General features: G+C 45.0%; 2 protein-coding genes across 7 annotated transcripts in view; one reads left to right on the top strand and one right to left on the bottom strand.

Annotated features, from left to right (window-relative positions):
• Positions 1–11,280, top strand: part of WDSUB1 (WD repeat, sterile alpha motif and U-box domain containing 1) — a 56,505-nt gene extending 45,225 nt beyond the window's left edge. For all 3 annotated transcript variants that reach the window (XM_079782916.1, XM_079782918.1, XM_079782917.1), the window contains one exon: positions 8,026–11,280. In XM_079782916.1, the coding sequence (XP_079639042.1) occupies positions 8,026–8,183 (158 nt within the window). In that variant the 3' untranslated portion in view covers positions 8,184–11,280. The remainder of the gene's footprint in view (positions 1–8,025) is intronic.
• The window catches only part of TANC1 (tetratricopeptide repeat, ankyrin repeat and coiled-coil containing 1), a 177,315-nt gene continuing 163,956 nt past the window's right edge, over positions 10,417–23,775 (bottom strand). For 2 of the 4 annotated variants that reach the window (XM_079782892.1, XM_079782890.1), the window contains exons 19-26: positions 23,499–23,632; positions 21,458–21,581; positions 21,022–21,197; positions 17,773–17,905; positions 16,969–17,060; positions 15,113–15,259; positions 14,127–14,227; positions 10,420–13,464 (exon numbers count right to left, since the gene is read on the bottom strand). In XM_079782892.1, coding sequence (XP_079639018.1) covers positions 12,030–13,464; positions 14,127–14,227; positions 15,113–15,259; positions 16,969–17,060; positions 17,773–17,905; positions 21,022–21,197; positions 21,458–21,581; positions 23,499–23,632 — 2,342 coding nt within the window. In that variant the 3' untranslated portion in view covers positions 10,420–12,029. Of the gene's footprint in view, positions 13,465–14,126; positions 14,228–15,112; positions 15,260–16,968; positions 17,061–17,772; positions 17,906–21,021; positions 21,198–21,457; positions 21,582–23,498; positions 23,633–23,775 lie in introns of all 4 variants that reach the window. The other 2 variants (XM_079782891.1, XM_079782893.1) reach the window with 2 other exon arrangements.

The following is a 23,775-nucleotide window of genomic DNA, read 5'->3' on the forward strand; positions in this document are numbered from 1 at the left end:
CCTCAAACACACTTTACCATGTGATCCACCAATTGTATTCCTAGCTATATATCCAAGAGAATTAAAAACATATGTTGCCGAAACCGGTTTGGCTCAGTGGATAGAGCGTCGGCCTGCGGACTCAAGGGTCCCAGGTTCGATTCCGGTCAAGGGCATGTACCTTGGTTGCGGGCACATCCCCAGTAGGGGGTGTGCAAGAGGCAGCTGATCGATGTTTCTCTTTCATCGATGTTTCTAACTTTCTATCCCTCTCTCTTCCTCTCTGTAAAAAAATCAATAAAATATATTAAAAAACAACAACATATGTTGCCATAAAAGGTTGTACATGAACATTCATAGTAGTCTTATTGGTAATTGCCAAAAAGTGGAAATAACTCAAATGTCCCATTATTGGATGAATAAATAAAATGTGGTACATTCATTCAATGGAATATTAATCAGCCATAAAAAAAGGAAAAAATACATATAGATGTTACATGGATGAACCTTAGAAACATTATTATGCTAAGTGAAAGATGCCAAAGACCACATATTGTGTGATTCTGTTTATAGCTACAAAGACAAAATAGTGGTTGCCAAGGTAAGGGAGAGTGACTGTTAATGGCTGCAAGGTTTCTTTATGGAGTGATGAAAATATTCTGACATTGGATAGTGGTGATGGTTGCACAAGTCTGTGAATTATATCTTAAACAGAAGCAAAAGGCAGTAACAGTATCTGCCGAAAGCATCTACCATTTCTAGGACTTAGGGAACAAAGAAGAAGTTGAGGTTATCAGGGCCTCAACGAAGGGGGAGCTACCCCGCTGACACTAGTTTCTCTAAAGGAGGAAGGATAAGACACATTTGGGCAGTGCCAACAATGAAGCAAGCAAATAAATCTGAGAGTGTCACTGACTACTCCTGCCGATGAATGGTCATGGCCAGGCACAGTGCCGAGAGGAGCCTTCACCCTGTGTCTGTCTTCCTTTAGAGAGTCCTGTCTAGGATCTAACAAGGAGCCAGCTGGCAAGACAGAAACGGGTTTGGAGCTGAGACTGTAGGTTAATAGGGGCTGATCAGCATTTAACAAGTTAAAAGAAAGAGGAATGAATAGCTTTCATGTGTGTAAACACAAAGGTATAACAAAACTCTAGACATAAATATGCAGAATTTACCAGACACAACAAAACTATAAAACATAACATGGTGATAGTCAAGAAGACTTTGGTTTCTCCCTGGAGATTCAGAAGGTGATTATGAGGTTCCAATGGAGAGAACACACAACAAAGAGGACGGTCACTGGCACTCCCAATGTGAGGACATGTTCTAAAACCACTATAAATAACACACTGAGCAACTGGCACAGGAATAGACAGACCAATGGAAAATAATTTTTAAGAATCCAGAAATTGATCCAAGTGCATTTGGAAACTCAGTGAATGATAAAAATGGCATTTTAAATCAGTGGGAAAAATAATTTAAACAAGTGCTATTCTTACCACTGAATAGTCATATGGAAAAGGATAAAAATAGCTTTACCTCCCTATATTGTACATCTAAAATTAATTCCAAATGGATCAGATATATAAACATAAAAATGAAACTGTACAATGTCTAGAAGAAAATGCAGGTAAATTCCTTGATAATCTGAACTCAAAATCTGAAAGAAATAAGTGAAAAATAGATGGAGTGTTAATATTCCATAGGTATTAAAAAATAATTTAAAGAAGAATTAATACTAATCCTTCTCAAACTTACATAAAACAAAAGAGGGAAGGAACTTATCCAAATTCATTTTATATCACCAGCATGACCCAGACAAAGACACTACAAGAAAAGAAAATACGCCAATATTTCTGATGAACATATATGGAAAAATTCTCAAAATACTAGCAAACCAAATTCAATGCATTAAAAGGATCATACACCATGATCAAGTGAAATTTGTTCCAGGGACGCCAGGATATTTTAACACTCATGAATCAATGTGATATAACACATTAACAAAATTAAGGATAAATATTGTGTAATTATCTCAATAGATATAGAAAAAGCATTTGCCAAAATGTAACATCCATTTATGATTGAAACTCTCAACAAAGTTGGTAGGAGAGAGAACATACCTCAACATAATAAAGATCATGTAGGCCCGGCCATGGTTGCTCAATGGTTGAGTCTCGACCTATGAACCAGGAGGTCATGATTCTATTTCTGGTAAGGGCACATGCCCAGGTTGCAGGCTTGATCCTCAATATGAAGGAGGCAGCCAGTCAGTGATTCTCATCATTATGGTTCCATCTCTTTCTCCTTCTCCATCTCTAAAATCAATAAAAAAATATTTTTTTAAAAAGACCATGTAAGATAAGCCCACAACTAACATCGTAATCAATGGTGAAAAGCTTTTCCTTCAGGAATGAGAGTGAATAAAAGATAACCTCCTGCCTCTTTAACACTAGTGTCCCGGTGCATGGATTAGTGCACAGTGAAAGGAAATTAATTGGAATATTTTAATATCGCTATTCACCCTTTCTCTATAATAGAAGTGTCAACCAAATTCACGATAGACAATGACAGATTGAAACACACGCATGTGATTGGCACCAGCGAGAGCTTTATATGTATTGCACATGCATGAGTCAACTTAGCCTTTTATATATATAGAATAAACTTGCTTAATGAGACCTGCTTTCTGATTTAGCTAAACTTTCCAGCCCAGTGAAGCACCCCAACTTCTCTTTCAGGTAATTTTCAGTAACACAGCAGTAAATATCAAACCAAGCAGATTATTATTGTAGAACAAAGAGTAAAATATTTAACTGCAGCAGTGTTTGACTATTTTCTGTACAGTGAAAAAACCTGAAGTCATTATTAAGGTCCACCATTTCTTCTTTTCAGTCGGGTCAAGTTTCTAAACTTTCTACATCTCCGTTTTCTGGCTAATGAAAAGAAAGTAGGATTCCACCAAGTCTCCTATCTACCTACTCCAGGACTTATGTGAGGATCAAATGAGATGAGGCATGGGAAAACGCTTCACAGACATTTGGTTAAAGTGTAATAATGCGGATTTTTTTCAATAGATGGAGTTACACATATGTTGATACATATGCGATTTGATATGTATGCTATTTTGTTGTATTAACAGCAAGTCTCAAAACATCATATGTCAAATTTTCTGAAAGTGTTAACATCATAGATATTTTTACGCCTAAAAATGTCGAATTCCGTGCCAAAAAAAGAGCATTTGTGGGAAGTTTTAGTTCATTATTTTGAAGAAAAGTGCTGCTGAAAGTTACCATATACTTTGGGAAGCTTATGGTGAACATGCGCCATCTCAAGATACTTGTGAACACTGGTTTAAATGCTTTAAAAGTGATGATTTCAATGTGTAAGACAGAGAACATCCAGGTTAACCGAAAAAGTTTGAAGACCAACAATTACAAGCATTATTGGATGAAGACGTGTGTCAAACTCAAAAACAACTTGCAGAAATATTAAATGTTGCTCAGCAAACAATTTCCCATCATTTACAAGCAATGGGAAAGATTTTAAAGGAAAATGGGTGCCAAATCAACTGAACAAAAGACAAATGGAAAACTGAAAAGTCATCAGTAAAATGTTGCTTCAATGGCATGAAACAAAGTCTTTTTTGCTTCGAATTGTGACTGGCAATGAAAAGTGGATTTATTTTGAGAATCCCAAATGTGCAAAATCAAGGGTTGATCCAGGACAACCATCAACATTGACTGCAAGGTTAAATCGCTTTGGAAAGAAGACAATGCTCTGCATTTGGTGGGATTAGGAAGGTGTGGTGTATTATGCGCTTCCAAAACCAGGTGAAACTGTTAACACTGATCGCTACCGACAACAAATAATCAATTTGAACCACACTTTGATCGTAAAATGACCAGAATGGGCCAGAAGACACGGCAAAGTAATTTTGCTTCATGATGATGCACCATCATGCACTTCAAAACCAGTTAAAGACATGTTAAAAGATCTTGTTTGGGAAGTATTAACCCACCCGTTGTATTCACCAGACCTTGCTCCTTCAGATTACCACTTGTTCTGATCAACGGCACACGCACTTTCTGAGCAGTATTTCAAAACGTACGAAGAAGTGGAAAATTGGGTCTCTGAATGGTTTACTTCAAAACAAGCAAGTTCTATTGGGACAGTATCCACAAATTACCTGAAAGATGGAGGAAATGTGTAGCTAGCAATGGACATTACTTTGAATAAAGCACTTTTGATGTTTCTCTTGAAATTACCGTGTTTCCTTTGATTACAAAATCTGCATTATTAATCAGTACACCTAGTATACTTGCTTATAATTTCAAAAAAGAAACAAAAAAAATTATATACATACAACTCTATTCCAACAAACTAGACAACCTGGAGGAAATGGACATATTCCTAGAAAAATGCAACCTTAAATAAACTTAATGAGGAAGAATCTAAAAAATCTCAATAGGCCGATAACAATGGAAGAAATTGAAATAGTCATCAAAAATCTTCCAGCAAACAAAAGCCCGGGGCCAGATGACTTCACAGGGGAGTTTTACCAAACATTCAAGGAAGAACTAAAACCTATCCTCCTCAGACTATTCCAGAAAATTCTAGAGGAAGGAACACTTCCAAGCTCATTCTATGAAGCCAGCATCACCCTAATACCAAAACCAGATAAAGACAACACAATGAAAGAGAATTACAGGCCAATATCCTTAATGAACTTAGATGTTAAAATCTTCAACAAAATTCTAGCAAATCAGATTCAGCATTACATTAGAAAGATCATACATCATGACCAAGTGGGATTTATTCCGGGGATGCAAGGATGGTACGATATCTGCAGATCAATAAACGTGATACATCACATAAACAAATTGAGATAAAAATCACATAGTCATAACAATTGATGCAAAAAAAGCATTTGACAAAAGCCAACACCCTTTCTTGATAAAAACTCTCAGCAAGGTGGGAATAGAAGGATCATACCTCAACATAATAAAAGCCTTCTATGACAAACCCACAGCCAACATCGTACTCAATGGGCAAAAACTAAAACCATTCCCCCTATGAACAGGAACAAGACAGGGATGCCCACTCTCACCACTCCTGTGCGACATAGTACTGGAAGTACTAGCCATTGCAATCAGACAAGAAGAAGAAACAAAAGGCATCCAAATTGGAAAAGAAGAAGTAAAACTTCCTTATTCGCAGATGACATGATACTGTACATAGAAAACCCTAAAGACTCCATAAAAAATTATTAGACTTAATGAATGAATTCGGCAATGTAGCAGGATACTAAATTAATGCCAAGAAATCTATGGCATTTCTATACACCAAAAGTGAACTTACAGAGAGACTAAAAAAACAATCCCATTTACCATCGCACCAAAAAAATTAAGATACCTAGGAATAAACTTAACTGAGGAGGTAAAAGACCTGTTCTTGGAAAACTACAGTACACTGACAAAAGAGATAGAGGAAGACATAAACAGATGGAAGAACATACCGTGTTCATGGACTGGTGGAATCAACATTATTAAAATGTCCATACTACCCAAAGCAATTTATAGATTCAATGCAATCCCCATCAAAATACCAATGGCATATTTCAAAGACCTAGAACAAACTCCAAAAATTCATCTGGAATAAAAAAAGACCCCGAATAACTGCAGCAATCCTGAGAAAGAAGAACAAAGTAGGAGGGATCTCAATACCAGTTATCAAGCTGTATTACAAAGTTCTCAAAACTGTCTGGTAATGGCACAAGAACAGACATATAGATCAATGGAATACAACAGAGAACCCAGAAATCAACCCAAACCACTACGCTCAATTAATATTTGACAAAGGAGGCAAGAACATACAATGGAGTCAAGACAGTCTCTTCAATAAATGGTGTTTGGGAAAATTGGTCAGATACATGCAAAAAAATGAAACCAGACCACCAACTTATATCATACACAAAAAAAAAAAAACACATAAGACGGGAAACCATAAAAATACTAGAGGAATCCACAGGCAGCAAAATCTCAGACATATGCCAAAGCAGTTTCTTCACCGATACAGCTCCTAGAGCAATGGAAACTAAAGAGAAAATAAACAAATGGGACTACATCAAAATAAAAAGCTTTTTCACAGCAAAAGAAACCATCAACAAAACAACAAGAAGGCCCACTGCATGGGAGAACATATTTGCCAATGTTATCACCGATAAGGGCTTAATCTCCAACATTTATAGGGAACTCATACAACTTGACAAAAGGAAGATAAACAATCCAATCAAAAATGGGCAATGGACCTAAATAGACACTTTTTGAAAGAAGACATAAGGAAGGCCAAGAGACATATGAAAACATGCTCAAAGTCACTAATCATCCGAGAGATGCAAATCAAAACGACAATGCGGTACCATCTCACACCTGTCAGAATGGCTATCACCAACAAATCAACAAATGACAAGTACTGGCAAGGATGCGGAGAAAAAGGAACCCTTGTGCACTGCTGGTGGGAATGCAGACTGGTGCAGCCACTATGGAGAACAGTATGGAGTTTCCTCAAAAAACTAAAAATGGAACTCCCATTTGACCCAGTGATCCCACTTCTAGGAATATATCCCAAGAAACTGGAAACACCAATCGGAAAGGCTATATGCACCCCTATGTTCATAGTGGCACAATTTACCATAGCTAAGATTTGGAAGCTATCTTTAAGTGCCCATCAGCAGATTAATGGATTAAAAAACGGTGGTATATCTACACAATGGAATACTATGCTGTGGTAAAAAAGGAGGAATTCTTACCATTTGCAACAGCATGGATGGAACTGGATAGCATTATGTTAAGCGAAATAAGCCAGTCAGAGAAAGATAAATATAACATTATCTCATTTATGGAAAATAATGAACTTAAACTGATGAACAAAAACAGATCCAGAGACAGAGAAGCATTGATCAGACCGTCAAACCTCAGAGGGAAGGTAGGGGAGGGTTGGGGTAAGGGGGAGAGTTCAACCAAAGGACTTGTATGCATGCATATAAGCCTAACCAATGGACACAGACAACAGGGGGGTGAGGGCATGAGTAGGGGGTGTTGGGGGGGCAATGAGGAGATAAGGACACATATGTAATACCTTAGTCAATAAAGTAACATAATAAAAAAACTAATATATATGGTTACCTATAAGAGAAGGGACATAGAAAGGACTCCTCTGAATGTACCTTGTTTTACAGTTTTTACTTAGAAACCACTTGAATGTATAGAGTTAAAATCAATCATGAAAACCAAATCTCTGAAAATTGAAAGGATTAAAAGGGAAGGAAATGGACCAAATTATATGTCAAGTTGGTAACACAATCAGAAGTTTTTTTCAAGTGATTTTCAAACAGTTTTTCAATTATACAACTCTACTGGATCTCTTGTTAGTAACATGTAGGCATTGTCCGTTTGAAACAGTTGTATGCATTGTAGATTAAAGCAAATAGGTAACTTTGTACATATAATTAAGGGACTAACATTTTCAGTTTAACAGAAAGGGCTAGCAGTATAAAAAAGTGTAGTGAAGCAAAAACTCCAATCTTTTTATGTGCCAAAGCAAAGAATTTTGCAAGAACATGGCATTACAAATTTTAGCCAGTGGATCTGAAAATTTTTTTTGTATCATACATACCTTTACTGTAAAGTTCTTAGTGGGACTAGTTCTAGAATCTCTCAGTATCTCTTCTTATGTATCTTCAGTACCACTAACCTCTGGCTCTTTTCTTTTTTTTCCGCTACATCTGAATTTTGACAGCGTTCTTTTTCAGTTATAATGTTCAAAATGAATCAGTAAAATACTGACACCGTTCAAGGTAATTTGTGCAATCTTAATGCATCTTAAGTGGTAGAAATTAGTGTACTGTGGCAGAAATATTTGGCAGTAGTGATATATTACAAAGACCTTGGCAATGGAGTTTTTTATATCCAACTCATTTTAGTGATCCTAACTTCCTTTTTCTACATTGCAAATAATTTGTGTATGTGTTTTGTTTTGTTTCAGATGGCTATTCATATGAAAAGGAAGCAATGGAAAACTGGATCAGCAAAAAGAGACGTACAAGTCCCATGACAAATCTTGTTCTTCCTTCAGCAGTACTTACACCAAATAGGACTCTGAAAATGGCCATCAATCGATGGCTAGAGACACATCAAAAATAAAATTATTTATATTATATTGTATTATTTACATTTTATCAGTGATCTCATTTGAATGATTTAAAGGTAAATACTAATTGGACATTATTAAAAGCAAAACTGGAGATAGGTAAACTTCTTAAATTTAGTTACCTACAAAAACCACTTAGTATCTATTTTAATTCTTTAAAACATATGGGCTAAATAACACATCTAACCTCTTTTCTAGTTTTACTATAAAAGTCTTTTTATACAGTGAAAAAAAATCTGAACCTCTAGAGAATAAAGTTTTACTTTGACTTTAAATTGCAATGCTCAATTTTATTATTAGATACTAGAGGCCCGGTGCACGAAATTCGTGCAGGGGGGGGGGGTGGGCGGGGCGGTGGTGGGAAGCCCGTCAGCCCGACCTGTGGGAGCCCATGAACCTGGAGGTCACAGTTAGATTCTGTGATTAGGGCACATGCCCGGGTTGTGGGCTTGGTCCCCAGTAAGGGGCAGCTGATCAGTGATTATCATCATGTTTCTCTCTCTTTATCCTCTCCTTTCCTTCTCTGAAATCAAAACATTTAAAAAAAGGTGGAAAGTCTAGCTACCACACAAATCTCCAAATGCCTTTTCTCTATTATTGCTGCTTTGTACAATTTGTCATCCTAATAATGTATTGCTGAGTTTCTGTGTGTGTCATAGCTAGAAGTGTTTGTGGGTTTTTTTCATATTACACATGCTTCTCACATTCTTACTTATGAGGATAAAAAAGGCATTCTTATGAGGATAAAAAAGGGAACATGTTCTAAAAGAGAAAGGATGCTAATGTAATTTTAACAATTTTCTTTAATTGAGAGAGCCTACCATTGGACCAGGTATCTTTTGTTTTGATATTTGTAATTTTACTGTCTGGTTTTTACATAAAAATTACTAAAAATCATCAAAGTCATTTATAGAAAAACAATAAAAGTTTGGTTATTTTTTAAATGTTAGAGACGACTGTCTTTTCTACATTTCACCAGTATAGTTTCTTGTTAAACAAACTGGCTAAAAAAATAGGATGCCAATAATTTACCAAATGAAGTACTTACACATAAACCAGCCAAACAACTGCCCCTCCCCACAAACATACAAACAACTACACAGGAAAGGACGCCACATGAACCCTCTGCTGCCCTCTCCAGGCAGGCCCCGCCCTTCGCTCAGGACCACACGGAACAGCACTCACCTGCCGCTGCCCAGGCCTCAGGACTGACCTGTAGCTTCCCAAGGAGACTTCACCTCTTCTGGCGTGACTGAAGCAAATATCTTAGCTTTCCTAAGAATATATCAAAATCACAAAGTCATGTAATAAATTCTAACAGTCACACTAGCAGCTTCACACAAGTCATCAACAAGAATTACCTGTTAACTCTTTTCCTTCCCACCCAGTTTGTAACCTTTAGCTTAAATATATACCTTGAAAGAAGGACTTAAAATACTATATTTAGCTTTATTCGTAATAGCTGTAACCAGACAATAACCTGCAGTAGTATTAGGGAATACTTAGGTTTACGTCAGGATTTTGTTACAGAACCACACAGTTTAATGTTCACTCTTATTCATATTAGTTTGAAACTGAAATATGTGTGTATAGAAAAATATACACTTATAACCAAAAAAGAATACAAATGTGCTGAAGAACAAACTTTTATATTAATGGTGTTCACTGTTGCCAAAATGTTTGAGAGTTACAGTACTAAGGATATCCTGTTAGCAGTAAAAACACACCAAGAACAGGTAAGAAAATGACAGAATGCTCTTCATGCTTTCTTCCCTGTTTCAGGCAAAAAGACTAATTTTGACCCTTGAATATTTTGGGATTTCTAGAAGCTGTCACACCTTTATTTTAAAATTATGACAAAATGAAATTAAATAGGCATTTAGTAGTATTACTATGAAAATAGGCTTTTCACTATTTCTCTAGGGCAGTGGTCGGCAAACTCAGTCAACAGAGCCAAATTTTTAAAATTTAAACTTCTTCTAACGCCACTTCTTCAAAATAGACTCGCCCAGGCCATGTTATTTTGTGGAAGAGCCACACTCAAGGGGCCAAAGAGCCGCATGTGGCTCGCAGCCGCAGTTTGCCGACCACGGCTCTAGGGTAACAAGATCACCTGGAGTAAAGCAAGGCAGATAGTTAAAGTAATGCAAAAACACATTCTATTAATAGTCTTTATTCCATGTGGAAAAGTACAGTAGTTGTGCAGAAACAAAACTACATAACAAGAGAGTAAGACTCACAAATATTAAGGAAAACAATAAATAAGCCGTAGAAGTTATAGCAGAACTCATGAAAAACCTATAAAACAACAACAACAAAATACAACAGGAACCAATGTTGAAGAATAACACCAGAAGATTCCTATTCGTACAAAACCATAAGGATGCTCACAGGAACTTCATTACAATGATTCATTTTTAAAACATTCTGTAAATATAGAACTTCCTTCTCCCCAATTCTAGAAAATAAATTTCACATCCCAACGTATAAAACACACTCCCACCTCTCTCAAACTAGCATTTTAACATCCTTCAATAGCACACCATTTTCATATAAAAATACCTTTAATCCAAGGCTCATTCCTGTACCTTATCTTTACAAATGAATAATACATCAGTTTGAACTTAAGTAGCACCTCAAAGGTGTTCATATAAATGAAATAAAGTGCCGTTACTGGTACACTGTTAACATGCCATGATAATATAGTGTTCAGTGCAATAACCAGTATGGATGACGTTTACAAAGAACATGCAAATATATATGACTTTTTTTTTTTTTTTAAGATTAGCTACTTGAAATAGTATATACAAGTCTGGATACACTTGGCTATTTAATATATACAACATGTGACTATAAAGTAATGATTGTGTAATAAAAGCAACCAACGAACCAGACTTTAAGGATTCAAATTAAATATTGTCCTTAAAGGACCTTGAAGGCTTGTTGCAGGAGTGCTATCCCTGTTAAAAGCGGTTTGGGAACCAACTGAAAGCTAATTTATGTCACCGAGAATGCTATATTCTTAGTATTCTAGCCCAAATCCAACTTGACCACCAATCAGGATTCCAAATAGCTTACACTGTTTCCCAATATTAAAACACCTTGAAATGGGAATATAGCTCAAAAAAGGTGCTATAAAAGTATGTTTAATGAAAACCAGAACAGAAATAAGTGCTTAATCCTCTTCAGGGAACAGCTTATGAAGGGAACAATACTTGGCTGTTCTTGTATTTTGCTTAAGAAAATCAGGTATATAACATTTATAGTCACACGCATTCAGCTAGAATCACTGGGGTCTTAATTTTATATATAGATATATAAACTGGGATTTGACTCAATGGAACTGTAACTAGAAAATTCCATCTTTTCCAGAATACTTCATCTGGCAATTTAGTCATGAGTTAAAACTATCACTAGACATTTATATTCTCTAAGAAATAGTATGATTTTTGCCATATAGCAGAGGACTAGACATTTATATTCTCTAAGAAATATTATGATTTTATCACATAGCTAAGGCTAGGAGAAAAGTGATAAAAACCAAACAATTTCCTAAGAGAAAAGCACAAGTTATTTGGCTGCCTTAAGTGTTTAACTTAATAGGCATAACTAATTGCAGTTTTCAATTCTGGTTAGCATTCTTATTGATGGTGACTTCTGGTATATACCCAAGTAATTTTATCCCACATTTTAAATAAATCTGATCCGCTCCCAAGGAAAAAAAGAAAAAGAAATATGGCCGGAAAGTAATTTTTTTCCTCATAAAAAAATACTTTAATTACCAACAAGAGCCAACACAGTTCCAAATTCCCCCCCCCTCAGCGGGTCCCTCTGCGGGCTCACACATTTGACTCTATGAAGGACCGCTTTGGCTTGGCGGAGGGAAGGTGGCTCCTGTGGGCTTCGCTACTGATGTGCGGGGGCTGCTGTTTGGAGATGCTTTCCTGGTACAGGTGAGACACAGTCTTGGTTATCCTGGTATCCTGACAGTGGGCCGGAACCGGGCACTTCCTCTCTTCCAGCTCCTTGCCGGGCGCCCCGTTGTGGACACCGCCCGCCAGGGTGGACGCGGCACAGGCCTTGGCGTGGCCGTGATAGCCGGCTGCCGGCTTGAGCGGGGCCCTCTCCGAGTTCGAGGCCTGCAGGCCGGCTGCGGGGGCGTGGGCCAGCGGCCCCTCGGCCAGGGCGGCGTGCCAGGCGCGGCCCGGAGCGGCGCTCTGCGGCTGGAACCTGGCCGTCTTGTCCATGACGCCCATGAACGGCGTGTTGCGCGGCCTGTGCTCGGCGGTGCCGCTCTGGGCCTGGTGCGCAGCCTTGTCTTTGGCTCGAGCCTCCGGTCCCGGGCCCTTGAAGCCGTCGGAGAAACTGCTGCTCGACGTCAAACTGCTGGTGGAACTGGACATCTTGATGCTGCTGGAGGGAGACCCCGAGGAGCCGGAGCTGGGGAGGGAAGCGGGGTGTCGCAGGTCGCCGCCGCTCCCCGGCCCGCCTGGGCCTAGCGGGGCTCCCTCCACGGCCCCGGGGGCGAGGGCCAGGCGCCGCTCCGCGCTCTTGACCTTGCTTGGCAGCGGGAAGGCGGCGCCGCTCTCGCTGAGCTGCAGCGGGACGCCGGGGCCCGGGCCCAGCCGCTCCCCAAACCGCCCCGGACCCGCCCCGGCGGCGGCGAACGTGCCCGCTCCCTCCGAGTGCAAGTGCGGGCCCCTGCCGCCTGCGGCGGCTGCCGAGACCCGGCCGGGCATGGGGCTCGGGGGCGGATGCGGAGAGGAGCCCGGCATCCTCAGGCTCCCGTTCCTGGCGCCGGCCGGCCCCGAGCCCAGGTGCTGGCTGGTCTTCACGATCTGCGCCTGCTTGGCGGGCGGCAGCACCAAGCCCGGCGGCGCCACGGGCTCCCTCGGCGGCTGGGCGGCTCCGGGCCGGCTCTGGGGCGAGGCGGGCCTCATCTTGGCCTGTAACCCTTCTTGCAGGTTCCGGATGTACGGGGACGGGGCCGCGGGGTGGGGCCTGGGAGTCAGGGAAACGGGCCCGTCCTGCGGAGACGTCTCCTCGGCGGCCTCCTCCGGGGGAAAGTGGGCCCCGGTGCCCGGGGCTGGGGCCTCCTCTTCGTTATCCGAGTCCGTGGGAGCGGCGGGCGGCGGGCACTGCTGCTTCTGCTGCTGGCTCCTCTGGACCTGCCTGCACTCCTCCTCCACGCGGGCCAGCAGCCGCCTGATTTCCTGGTTGGTGGGGCAGAGCTTCACCGCCTCCCGCAGGTCCGCCAGGGCTGCCGCGAACTGCCTGTAGGCGAAGGAGAAGGTACAGTCACACGCCAGGCAAACACATGCTCTGAACGCAGCTGCTCCCAACCCGGCGCGGCTATGCGAGAAGGGAGCCGCGGAGGCTTGAACCCTCACTGGTCGGCAGGACCCATGTCACTCGCTTAGAGTCACTCAGCTCAGTGGGGCTGCTAACTCCAAGCCAGATCCGTGTGCCTCGGGCCCTGCTGCCTCTATCAAGACCCCTGGGCTGGGAATGAGGGCAGGCCTAAGTCGGTGGCTGTCAGAATCCTCTTAGTTATCCTCCCTCTCCCCTCTCCCCTCTCCCCACACCACCTCTTACTCTAAAGTCCGATGCCTCCTGCCCCCTCTCCACCTCCCCCACTTCAAGTCTCCAGTGGGCGGTTTTACTTGATCATACAACGCACCTGGGACCTTCCTGTTGAGGTGTCAGCTGGGGTGGAGGGAAGGAATAGTCATGCAGGTGTCAGAAGAAAGTAAAAGCTTAGCCACTGCTAGTAATTCCCACTCCTGTGCCTCTTGGAAGCCACCCCTTTAGGATGAGAAGGGGTGAGAGGCCCCCACAGGACGGCTTATGGGCCAGAAGCCCCCAAGTCCACAGCAGCTCTGACACCAGAAGCACAAGGCGGCTTCTCTAGTCACGCATCGAACCCCAGACGGTACCTGCTGTTTCTCTTCGCTCTTGCCCTGGCATAAAAGGCTTCGTAGGACTTTGGTTTCAGTTCGAGCGCCTTGGAAGCAAATTCTTCTGCCATGCCAAAGTCCTGGTGTCGACATTTAAATAGACGAGTCAGAGGAAGCATTGGAACATGATTACAGGCAACTGTTTAACGAGTTTTGCTCTGAAGGTTAGCAGAGAATTGGGACTTAACTGGAGAGAGATGAAGGGCAAGGCACGTTTGTTTTTCTGTTTGGTTTTTAAAGTTAGGAGATAGTTAAAGTGTATTGATATTCTTAAGAGGAGGGTCCCGCAGAGAAGCAAAAATAGATGATGCGGGAGAGAGAACTGGTAGAAGCCGTGCACCAGAAGGCGGAGCAGATGGACCCGGCACACACGGGAGGGTCAGCCCAGAGGGGCCCGGGCGCGTCATCCACGCTAACAGGACGGAAGGCAGAACAGCGGGCCCAGGAGCAGACAGGTCAACAGATTTGGTGGAGGGAGGGTGAAGTTAAAAAGCAAGTAGAAGAGAGAAGTACTAAAACAAATCTACTAGCTGTGAGTTACAAATTAACCGAGTTAGCTACTATTTGTTGCAATTTAAGCAGTTACTGGCGTAGCTTCTTAGCAAACATAGTAAGCTCCAGGCAGGTTGCAATCCAGTTGAGTTGAACTTTACCATTTGAATCTGGGGATGGGCCGCTCTGACTATGCTGGCCCCATGCGGCTGGGAGGGGTGGAGGGGAGGGGCAGTTTGCATTGAAGCAGAGGAAACTACACCCAGGTGCACGCTGTCAGCACCCTCAGAGATGGGCAGGGAGAGCGATCCAAGGACCGTCATCCAAGAGGAGCAGCGGGCCATATGCCAGGTTCACAGCAATGTGCACGCAGCTCAGATGGGGGGCCCATGACTAGGTCTGTGGGTGGGCTGGCCTTCCCCATTGCAACGACAGGCTATGGCTGAAGGACTGGAACGAGGGGCACAGCTTACATTTGTTTTTCTTCGGCAGCGAGACAAATTGAGATAGAGAGAAACTCTTAGTTCATTGAATGGCCTCATGTCCTCTCCGAATCCTTCTCGAGGGAACTTCCGTAGGGCGTACTGGTACCTCTGGGCTGCCTCCTTCATCTTCCCTTTCTAGGATCCAAACATCACAGACAGTCATCCTGTACCAGAGGCTCCAAGACAGACAAGCTCCCACGCCCTACAGAGGTCATTCTCCCCCCGCTGCCGAAACCATGACGGCACGCTGAAGGGGTCCTGAAGAGAAAGCGCCACAACCAGAGTCGGACGCTGACCAGTGTGAACACACGTGGCCTCGCCGGCCGCCGGGCTCTGTGCTCACAAGGTGAGACGGAAACCGTCTGTAAACTGCCAAACTGATAGCTATCCATCTTAACACAGCACATCATCTTCTGTTATATATTTTTGAAAACCTTTTTGTGAATGTCTCTCATTTTATATATCATTTATATCTCCTAGAGATATTTTAATGCTAAGCATAACAGAAATCAAATGAAAACACAATGCGGTTCCTAAGGCAAGTCGAGTCTTGCTGTAGAATAATCATTTTTTCTTTTTGAGAGGAACGAAAGCATGGGTTTTAAAAATCAGAACAGCACCAGGCGTCATTTTCAAGGCTCAAGAAATCCATCGCCTATGCTCAGCCGGTTCCGCACAGCAGGTGTGCGGCCTGCTGAAAATGGCTTGGTATTTCTAACATAATTGCCGACCAAAATTCACATTAAAACCACTTCAAAGCCGCAACAGTACACACTCTGAACTCAATTTCAAACTGATTCCTAGACAGGACCCCTGCTGGGTCATGCGACATGCCTATTTATTTGTTATTATTCTGAAAAGGGAAAAACTAAAAACGTTGCAAGTGCTGTCGTCTCCTGGTAAAAAGGATTAAAATGGCCATAATCTAGGGTTTTGTTTTTAGAATCTTTTAATTCTATCTAATCACAGACGAGGAAAGAAGAGTGATCTATGTAAACGGCCCAAGCATCTAACTAACCCGGGGGCTGGCAAAATACAGCTTGCGGGTCAAGGGTGGCTCACCGCCGACTTTTACCAACACAGTTTGGGAGGCAGCCACGCTACCTCGCTCACGTATCATCTGCGGCTGCCTCGGCCACACAGCACCGAAGCTGGGGTGACACAGACCAAACAGCAAAGCCTCCCCTAGTTACTATCTGGCCCTTTCCAGTCAAAGTTTGCTTTTGGCCTAATCGGATGTCTTACTTTAGAAAATTTACTTTAAAGTCAGACTTACTCATGTGTAAGTCATATTTCCATTTCTAAGGTGAAATGGGAAACACTTCGTTCAGTGTTATACACTGAGTGGCAGGATTATTATGCGTTCAGAGATCGTAACAATCTGGCCACTCAGTGTATATTACTTAATATCTTAAGTGAAAACATCTCTAGAAACAGTTTCACACTCTAGAAGCTTAAAGACACGAAAATAAGATAGGCAAGGCTTGCTCTCTTCCGGAAATGCCTCCCGAGTGCTCCTCTCCGGCACCTCCCGGCTCCGTGCACTGAGGAGTCTCCTGTAGGACGTGCCAGTTAAACCAGGAGCGACGCTGCCTTCACACCGAGGCTCCGGGCCACGTGGACAGCCACAGGGACTCACTCCGAGATCACGGCTCTCACACGGGAGAAGTGCTTTCTACCTTGAAGCCTCTGCTGTCAGGACATGAAAGCCTGGGCACGAGGCCAGTGGCCTCTCTCGGAACGTCCACGGAAGCCACGCTACGTGGACCCCGTGCAGCCGCACCGCCACGCCCACTATGCACCAAACTAAGAGGCTGCTCGCCGGCCACGGCAACACCACTTACTTTGTACAACACGTTTCCTTCCTCCATCAATTTCTGCAAAAGTATAATCAAAATATCAGGTTTGGAAGTAGCCATCGCCCACGCAGCATTTCCTGCAAAATAAACATGCAGTGAGAGGCGCCTCAGCGGCCTTGCAGGAACGGAGTGCAGATCTTCCCGGGCCCAGCCCAGCTCGATCACACATGCAGGACCCCACAGCAGGGCCCCGCGGCAGGGACCCTGCGGCAGGGACCCCGCGGCAGGGACCCCGCGGCAGGGACCCCGCGGCAGGGACCTCTGCTGGTGGGTGGCCTGCAGCCTCCAGACGGCAGCACAGCCCCGGGCAGGGACAGGACCCCTGCTGACCTGCCGCTGAACTAAGCAAGCACTGGGGAGGGGAACTGTACTGGGTACAAACTGTTGTTATTCGGGCGAGAAAGCACTGGGAAACCAGTGCAGCAGAGCAGCCACGACCCACCCCTCCCTTCCGATGGGCATCGGGGTAAAATTAAACAAGGCCGCAAAATAATCGCCTTCATTTCCAGCCGTGCCCGTGACCACTGGCAGGGGAGGTGTGTGTTCCAGCATCCGCGTGCGCTCCTCTGCAGCCTGCCATCACCCCCACTCTAGATGCCTCGGCTCTATCCCTCTGCCCTCTTCCCATGCTCTTGGCCCTGTCTTGACTGGGAATCGAACCCGGGACGCTTCGGGCCTCAGGCTGATGCTCTAACCACTGACCCACACCGGCCAGGGCCGAACACCTGACAGCTTACCCTGGGAGCCGGTCACCCTCCCTCTCACTGCTGAACGGCGGCGTTTACTGACCTAATTTGGCTCCTTTCCTCAGCAGCGTGACCACGACGGATGTGTTTCGACAGCCAATGGCCCTGTCCAAGGGACGCATCCCGCTGTGGTCCACGTGCTCGATGACAGCGCCCTTGTCCACCAGGTACAGCACCTGCAGGGGGACAAAGGCATGAGGGGCGGCTCCTGGCAGGGGTGCTGTCCCTGGGCCACCTGCAGCGCCTGGCTTAGCGGCTGCTCCTGATGGTTGGTGCCTCTGGCCGTTAGGGATCCTAGCATGGAAATAAAGTCGACAGAGAACAGAAGAGCAGCGGCAATCCACACCTAGAGCCCGCTCTGTTAACGTGCATTTGAAATCAGCAGGGAGGCCCCCCGGGAGGGGCATGTGTGTACACACACTCACACACCACAGGCCGGTACATGCACATGTCACCATGCGTCTGTCTCACCTGCTCCGGGGCCACAGAGAAGAGACAGGGCCCCAATCACTTAGGAGGCCCCGTGCAGCACGCTGGAGGCTCCGGGCACGGGCACCTCAGAGACACTCAGACGCACACAGCGGGCACAGCAGGCTGGATGGAGGAGCAGCTTGGGATCAGAGGGACCCGATGATAACTCACTTCAAGGCTTAGGAACAAGACCTGAATACTGGGACTATAACGATGGCACGTTGGAGACCCTGGTACAACCCCCAGTTTGATGCGATAAAATAGTTGTCACTTGGGCTGAACAGAGAACAACAGAGAAACCACTTTGGCCACTCAAATGGCTCCACTTACTGAACAGGAAGACGGTAGACAGTTTCATGTGGATCTGATAGATCCACCCTATCAGTCCGCCTGCTGTTCCAAATGACAACAGAGGGACATACATCCGGAATATATAAAGAACACCGGCAAGTCAACAACAAAATCCTGAATAACCCAATTTAAAAATGGGCAAAGGATCTGAATAGATGTTTTGCCAAAGATGATACACAAATGGCCAATATGCATATGAAATGATGTTCAACATCACTCATCATTACGGAAATGCAAATAATCACAACCACAATGAGGGTGTGCCGCCTCACACTGTTAGCATGGCTACCATACACACAACAAATAAAGCAGAGAATAGTAAGTGTGGGTGAGGATGTGGAGAAACAGGAACCCTGTGCTTTGTTGGTGGGAAGGGAAAATGGTGCAGCCACTCGGGACACAGTAGGGAGGTTCTTCAAAAAATTAAAAAATAGAATCACCATTAGATCCAGCAACCCCACGCCTGGGTCTACACCCTAAAGAATATGCGCAGATCTCAAAGAATTTGTAGGATCTTAAAGACACACTTGCATATCCATGTTCTTAACAGCACTATTCACAATAACCAAGAGGGGGAGAAAACCTAAGTGCCCATAGATAGATGAATGCGTAAAGAAAACGTAGTGCATATACACAATGGACTATTTATTCAGCCTTAAAAGGGAAGAAAACCCTGTCACGTGCCACCACATGGATAAACCTTGAAGACACGATGTGAAGTGAAATAAGCCAGGCAGGAAAGGACAGATCCTGTAGATTCCACTCACGAGGTACCCCGAGCAGTCCAGTGCAGGGAGACAGAAGGTGCAGTGGTAGGGAAGGGGGGAGTGAGGAAGAGTTTTTTAAAGGGGAAGGAGTTTCAGTTTTGCAAGATAAGAATGTCTAGACATCGGTTGCACAGCAGGGTGAGTACAGTTAACACACAGAACTCTTCTCTTAGAAATGGCTGCGGTGGCACATTTTACGTTATTTTGCTCAGCAAAGTTTTTAAGAAGGTACTGGAATGCTACACTCCTTCACTGTTCCCTGTTGTTGATAGGCTATAGGATTTGGCAAGGTAGTACAAGATAAAAAGTAAAAGTGTAGATAGGTGAGGTTCAGTTAAATAGCTATTTTTGAAAATCAATATTAAGGACAGTTTACAATGCTCAGGAAATAGAGACCATTTAACTCTAATGTCACTTCCTTTTAAAAGCATCAGGGCCCAGATGTGCCGGCGATGATGGCGTTTGTTCCAAGGCCCACAGCTTCTAGCAACGTAACACCTGTCTCTCTAGGTCAGTGGTCGACAAACTCATTAGTCAACAGAGCCAAATATCAACAGTACAACGATTGAAATTTCTTTTGAGAGCCGAAAACCGACTTCTGCGCATGGGCCACGAAGTTTCAATCGCACTGTACATGCGCGCCCGCACGTAGTATTTTGTGGAAGAGCCACACTCAAGGGGCCAAAGAGCCGCATGTGGCTCGCGAGCCGCAGCTTGCCAACCACTGCTCTAGGTAATCCTGACACTAGACATATTAAATATTCAAAAATGGTAACTCTAAAGGGGCTGAGCAGTCCTCTAGTGCCTGCTGGGGACCAGAGATGTGAATCCTGACAAAGACATGGTTTCCACCCCGAAAAACAGTTTTCAGCTCTTAATTTATTAAGGTTTTATCCCCTAGATCTCAATTAGGCTTAAGCATCAGTCAAGAGATAAAGATAGTGCCCAAAGCATTCTAGACAATGCCATATTGGCTTTAAAACAAACTGGCTAATGATCTGATTAGCAATTTCTCATATACATAGAAGTGATTTTTAAATGATCTATATAAGAATTCTATTTATACGGATTACTATAAGAAAAATTAAACTACACATGCATGTGTGTGTGTATCCATTGTACATACAGCTTGTAATCATGTATTTTTAAGCTTTTCAGAGTCTATTCAAATCTTTACTATATTCTGGAATAGACTGTCACACAATTAAATAAAAACAAAAATATCCTACAACACACACACACACACACACACACACACACTCAGGCACACACACACATCACACTCACACACACACACACCACACTCACACACACCACACTCTCACACACACACACACACTCTCTTACACACACACACACACACCACTCAGGCACACACACATACACACTCTCACACACACCACACACACACTCACACACACACACTCTCACACACACACACACACACTCTCACACACACCACACTCTCACACACACACACACTCACACACACACTCTCACACACTCTTACACACACACACACACCACTCAGGCACACACACATACACACTCTCACACACACCTCACACACACACACACACTCTCTCTCTCTCACACACACACACACACACACACACTCTGGATGTGGTTCGGGTCTGGGTTTCTCTGTGGCACCAGCCCTGCACGCAGGGCAGGCGAGCAGTGTGACCACGGGCGGTACCTACGGTCTCTGCGTCGCCGTAGAAGGCTGCCAGGTCCAGGGGGGTGCGGCCGTTCTTGTCCATCTGGTCTATCTCGGCTCCTTCCTCAACCAGGAACTGGACCACGGCCCTGTGACCTTTCAGACAAGCCCAGCTTAATGCTGACAAACCCTCTTTGTCCAGAGAAGAAAGGGCGGCACCTGAAAGAAAAAGAAAGCCCAATCACAGACCCTGAACTCCTCAAGACAAAGCCCAGGTGCAGGTGCTGTGAAGCCGGAGGCTGACTCGGGGACCTGACTGTCATGCCGAAGCTGAGTATGGGTATGCAGCTTCATTACCTCTTCTCTCCACTGGTTCAGTTAGACGTAAACTTAGAATCAGAAAGTACGGAACGAGTCCGCCAAAGCTCTTTCCTCTGTCCATCCAATAGAAACCCCGGAGGAGCAGACAGCGCCGCTACCTTTTGAAAGGAGAAACTCCACGGTGCTCAAGTGCCCTTCGCACGCGGCTACCATGAGGGGTGTCCGGCCCTGCTTGTCACTTAGGTTCACGTCGCAGCCGCGTTCCAACAGCAACCGCACGATCTGAAATAAACACACCAAGTCACGATCCTCCTGCTCTACTGCACACCCTGTTCTCTATCCCCAGGCAGGATTGCCCACCTTTAAAAGTCGCAAAGGGACTCTTCCTTTAAAAGCCCCTCTAAATTGGGTAACCCGCGTGGCCTGTGACAATTTTCTATTGTCTTCCTTTGAACAAAATCTCCTTCCAGATGTATACATTTAAAACCATGCAGGCACAGGACCTGGGTGCCAAGCACAATCAAGTACTGACCAGACAGCCACAGCCGGGCTTGTGGGATAACTGAGCAGAACTAAAGGGGGCTGAAGCGACACTTCCGTAGTAAAGGGCGCAGGGGAGGTGGGGTGCAAGGCAGAGAGATGGGGTGCAGGGAAACCTTCATCCACCACACCCCATGCAATCTGCTCTTCTGAGACTCAGCTTGGTGCATGGTTTGAGGTTCACAGTGGGCCATTTTTAGCAGAGCTGCCTGCAGGAGAGTCTCGCTCGGGACCATGCCTTTTTTAAATTTTTTATATATTTTTTAAATATACATTTTTATTGATTTCAGAGAGGAAGGGAGAGGGAGAGACAGAAACATCAATGATAGCCGAAACCGGTTTGGCTCAGTGGATAGAGCGTCGGCCTGCGGACTCAAGGGTCCCAGGTTCGATTCCGGTCAAGGGCATGTACCTTGGTTGCGGGCACATCCCCAGTGGGGGGTGTGCAAGAGGCAGCTGATCGATGTTTCTCTCTCATCGATGTTTCTAACTCTCTATCCCTCTCTCTTCCTCTCTGTAAAAAAAAAATCAATAAAATATATTAAAAAAAAAAAAAAAGAAACATCAATGATGAAAGAGAATAGTCTTCAACTGGGGATCGAGCCCGCAACCTGGGCATGTGCACCTGGGCATGTGCCCTCGACCAGGACTGAACCCAGGACCCTTCAGTCCATAGGCCGATGCTCTACCCATTGAGCCAAACTGGCTAGGGCTGGGACCATGCCTTTCAACAGTGCACGTGATGAGGTTGGGGAGCAAAACCAGGAAACCAGAGAAGCATCTCATACAACTACCAGGGAGAAGAGGGCACACTCCCATTGCTCTCTTGTTCTTGATACACCAACAAATGCTTTCCAAACTTCCCCATGACGTGGGAAACAGACCAGGGGAGAGGATTAGCCAGGGCATCATGCAGGGGTTACAGGGAATGCACGCTACACACCAAGCCCTGGGAAATAAAAGGAGAAAAGCCGAAATATTGGGGGTGGGGGCAGCATTCACAGCTCCTACCAACAGAACTGGCAGGAATCAGGAGAGATATAATACCATGATGCAAACTTGGGTCTAGAAAATTCTCCTTATAATGATCATGGTAAGATGCATTTTTCTGTTTGCTGCTTGTGTGTAATCTGGGGCCAGGCATGGGGTAGGTATGAAGGAACAGATGACCGGACGCTGCTCTCAAGGGCCCCGTGTTCCGTGACTGAAGGACAGCGGGCCATTCACACACAGTGACAGAAACCAGGCTGACCCGCAGGGCCGGCCAAAGGGAGCGTGTGCTTTCCGGAGAGCACGAGAGAGCCACTCTTCCTCCGGGAGGGTTGGACAAACCCGCGAAACAATCACACCAACAACAGACACTCCACAGCACGTCTTCTGTTATAATGGGGGCCCCCCACTCCATGGCCCCAGCCCAGGCTCCAGGACGCCCCTGTGGTCTCCCACCTGGTGACAGCCTTGCTCCTGGTCCCCGCCCACCTGGCTGCCTGTGCGGCCTGTCAAAGGCACCCCTTTACTGTCAGTACAGACAAGCACCTGCAGAAGCAAGGACACTGAACACCCGGGGCTGGGGGGCCGCGGGTGGGCCCAGGGGCGACGGGCGAGAGTGAGCTCTGTCCCCATCCATCGTTCCCGAAGCGTTCGGGGCCCGCGGGGTACCTGCCAGTGCCCTTGGCGTGCTGCACAGAACAGCGGCGGGACGCCTCTCCTGTTGGCCTGGGACACGGCCGCTCCGCGCTCCAGCAGCAGCTCGCAGACGTCCAGCTTCCCCCGTCCTGCAGCGGCCGTCAGGGCTGAGGGAAGTCACAGGGGACACTGTTAGGACGTGGTGGTCAGCGGGGCCACCCATCCTCTGACACTCCTGCACGGAGAGGAGGGGGCTACGGATCAGTGCCCCGGCCCCTGAGTCTGGGTCAGCTCTGAGGCCAACGGCACA

Source organism: Cnephaeus nilssonii, assembly GCF_951640355.1.
Source record: "Cnephaeus nilssonii genome assembly, chromosome: 10".
In the NCBI taxonomy this organism is placed as follows: domain Eukaryota; kingdom Metazoa; phylum Chordata; class Mammalia; order Chiroptera; family Vespertilionidae; genus Cnephaeus; species Cnephaeus nilssonii.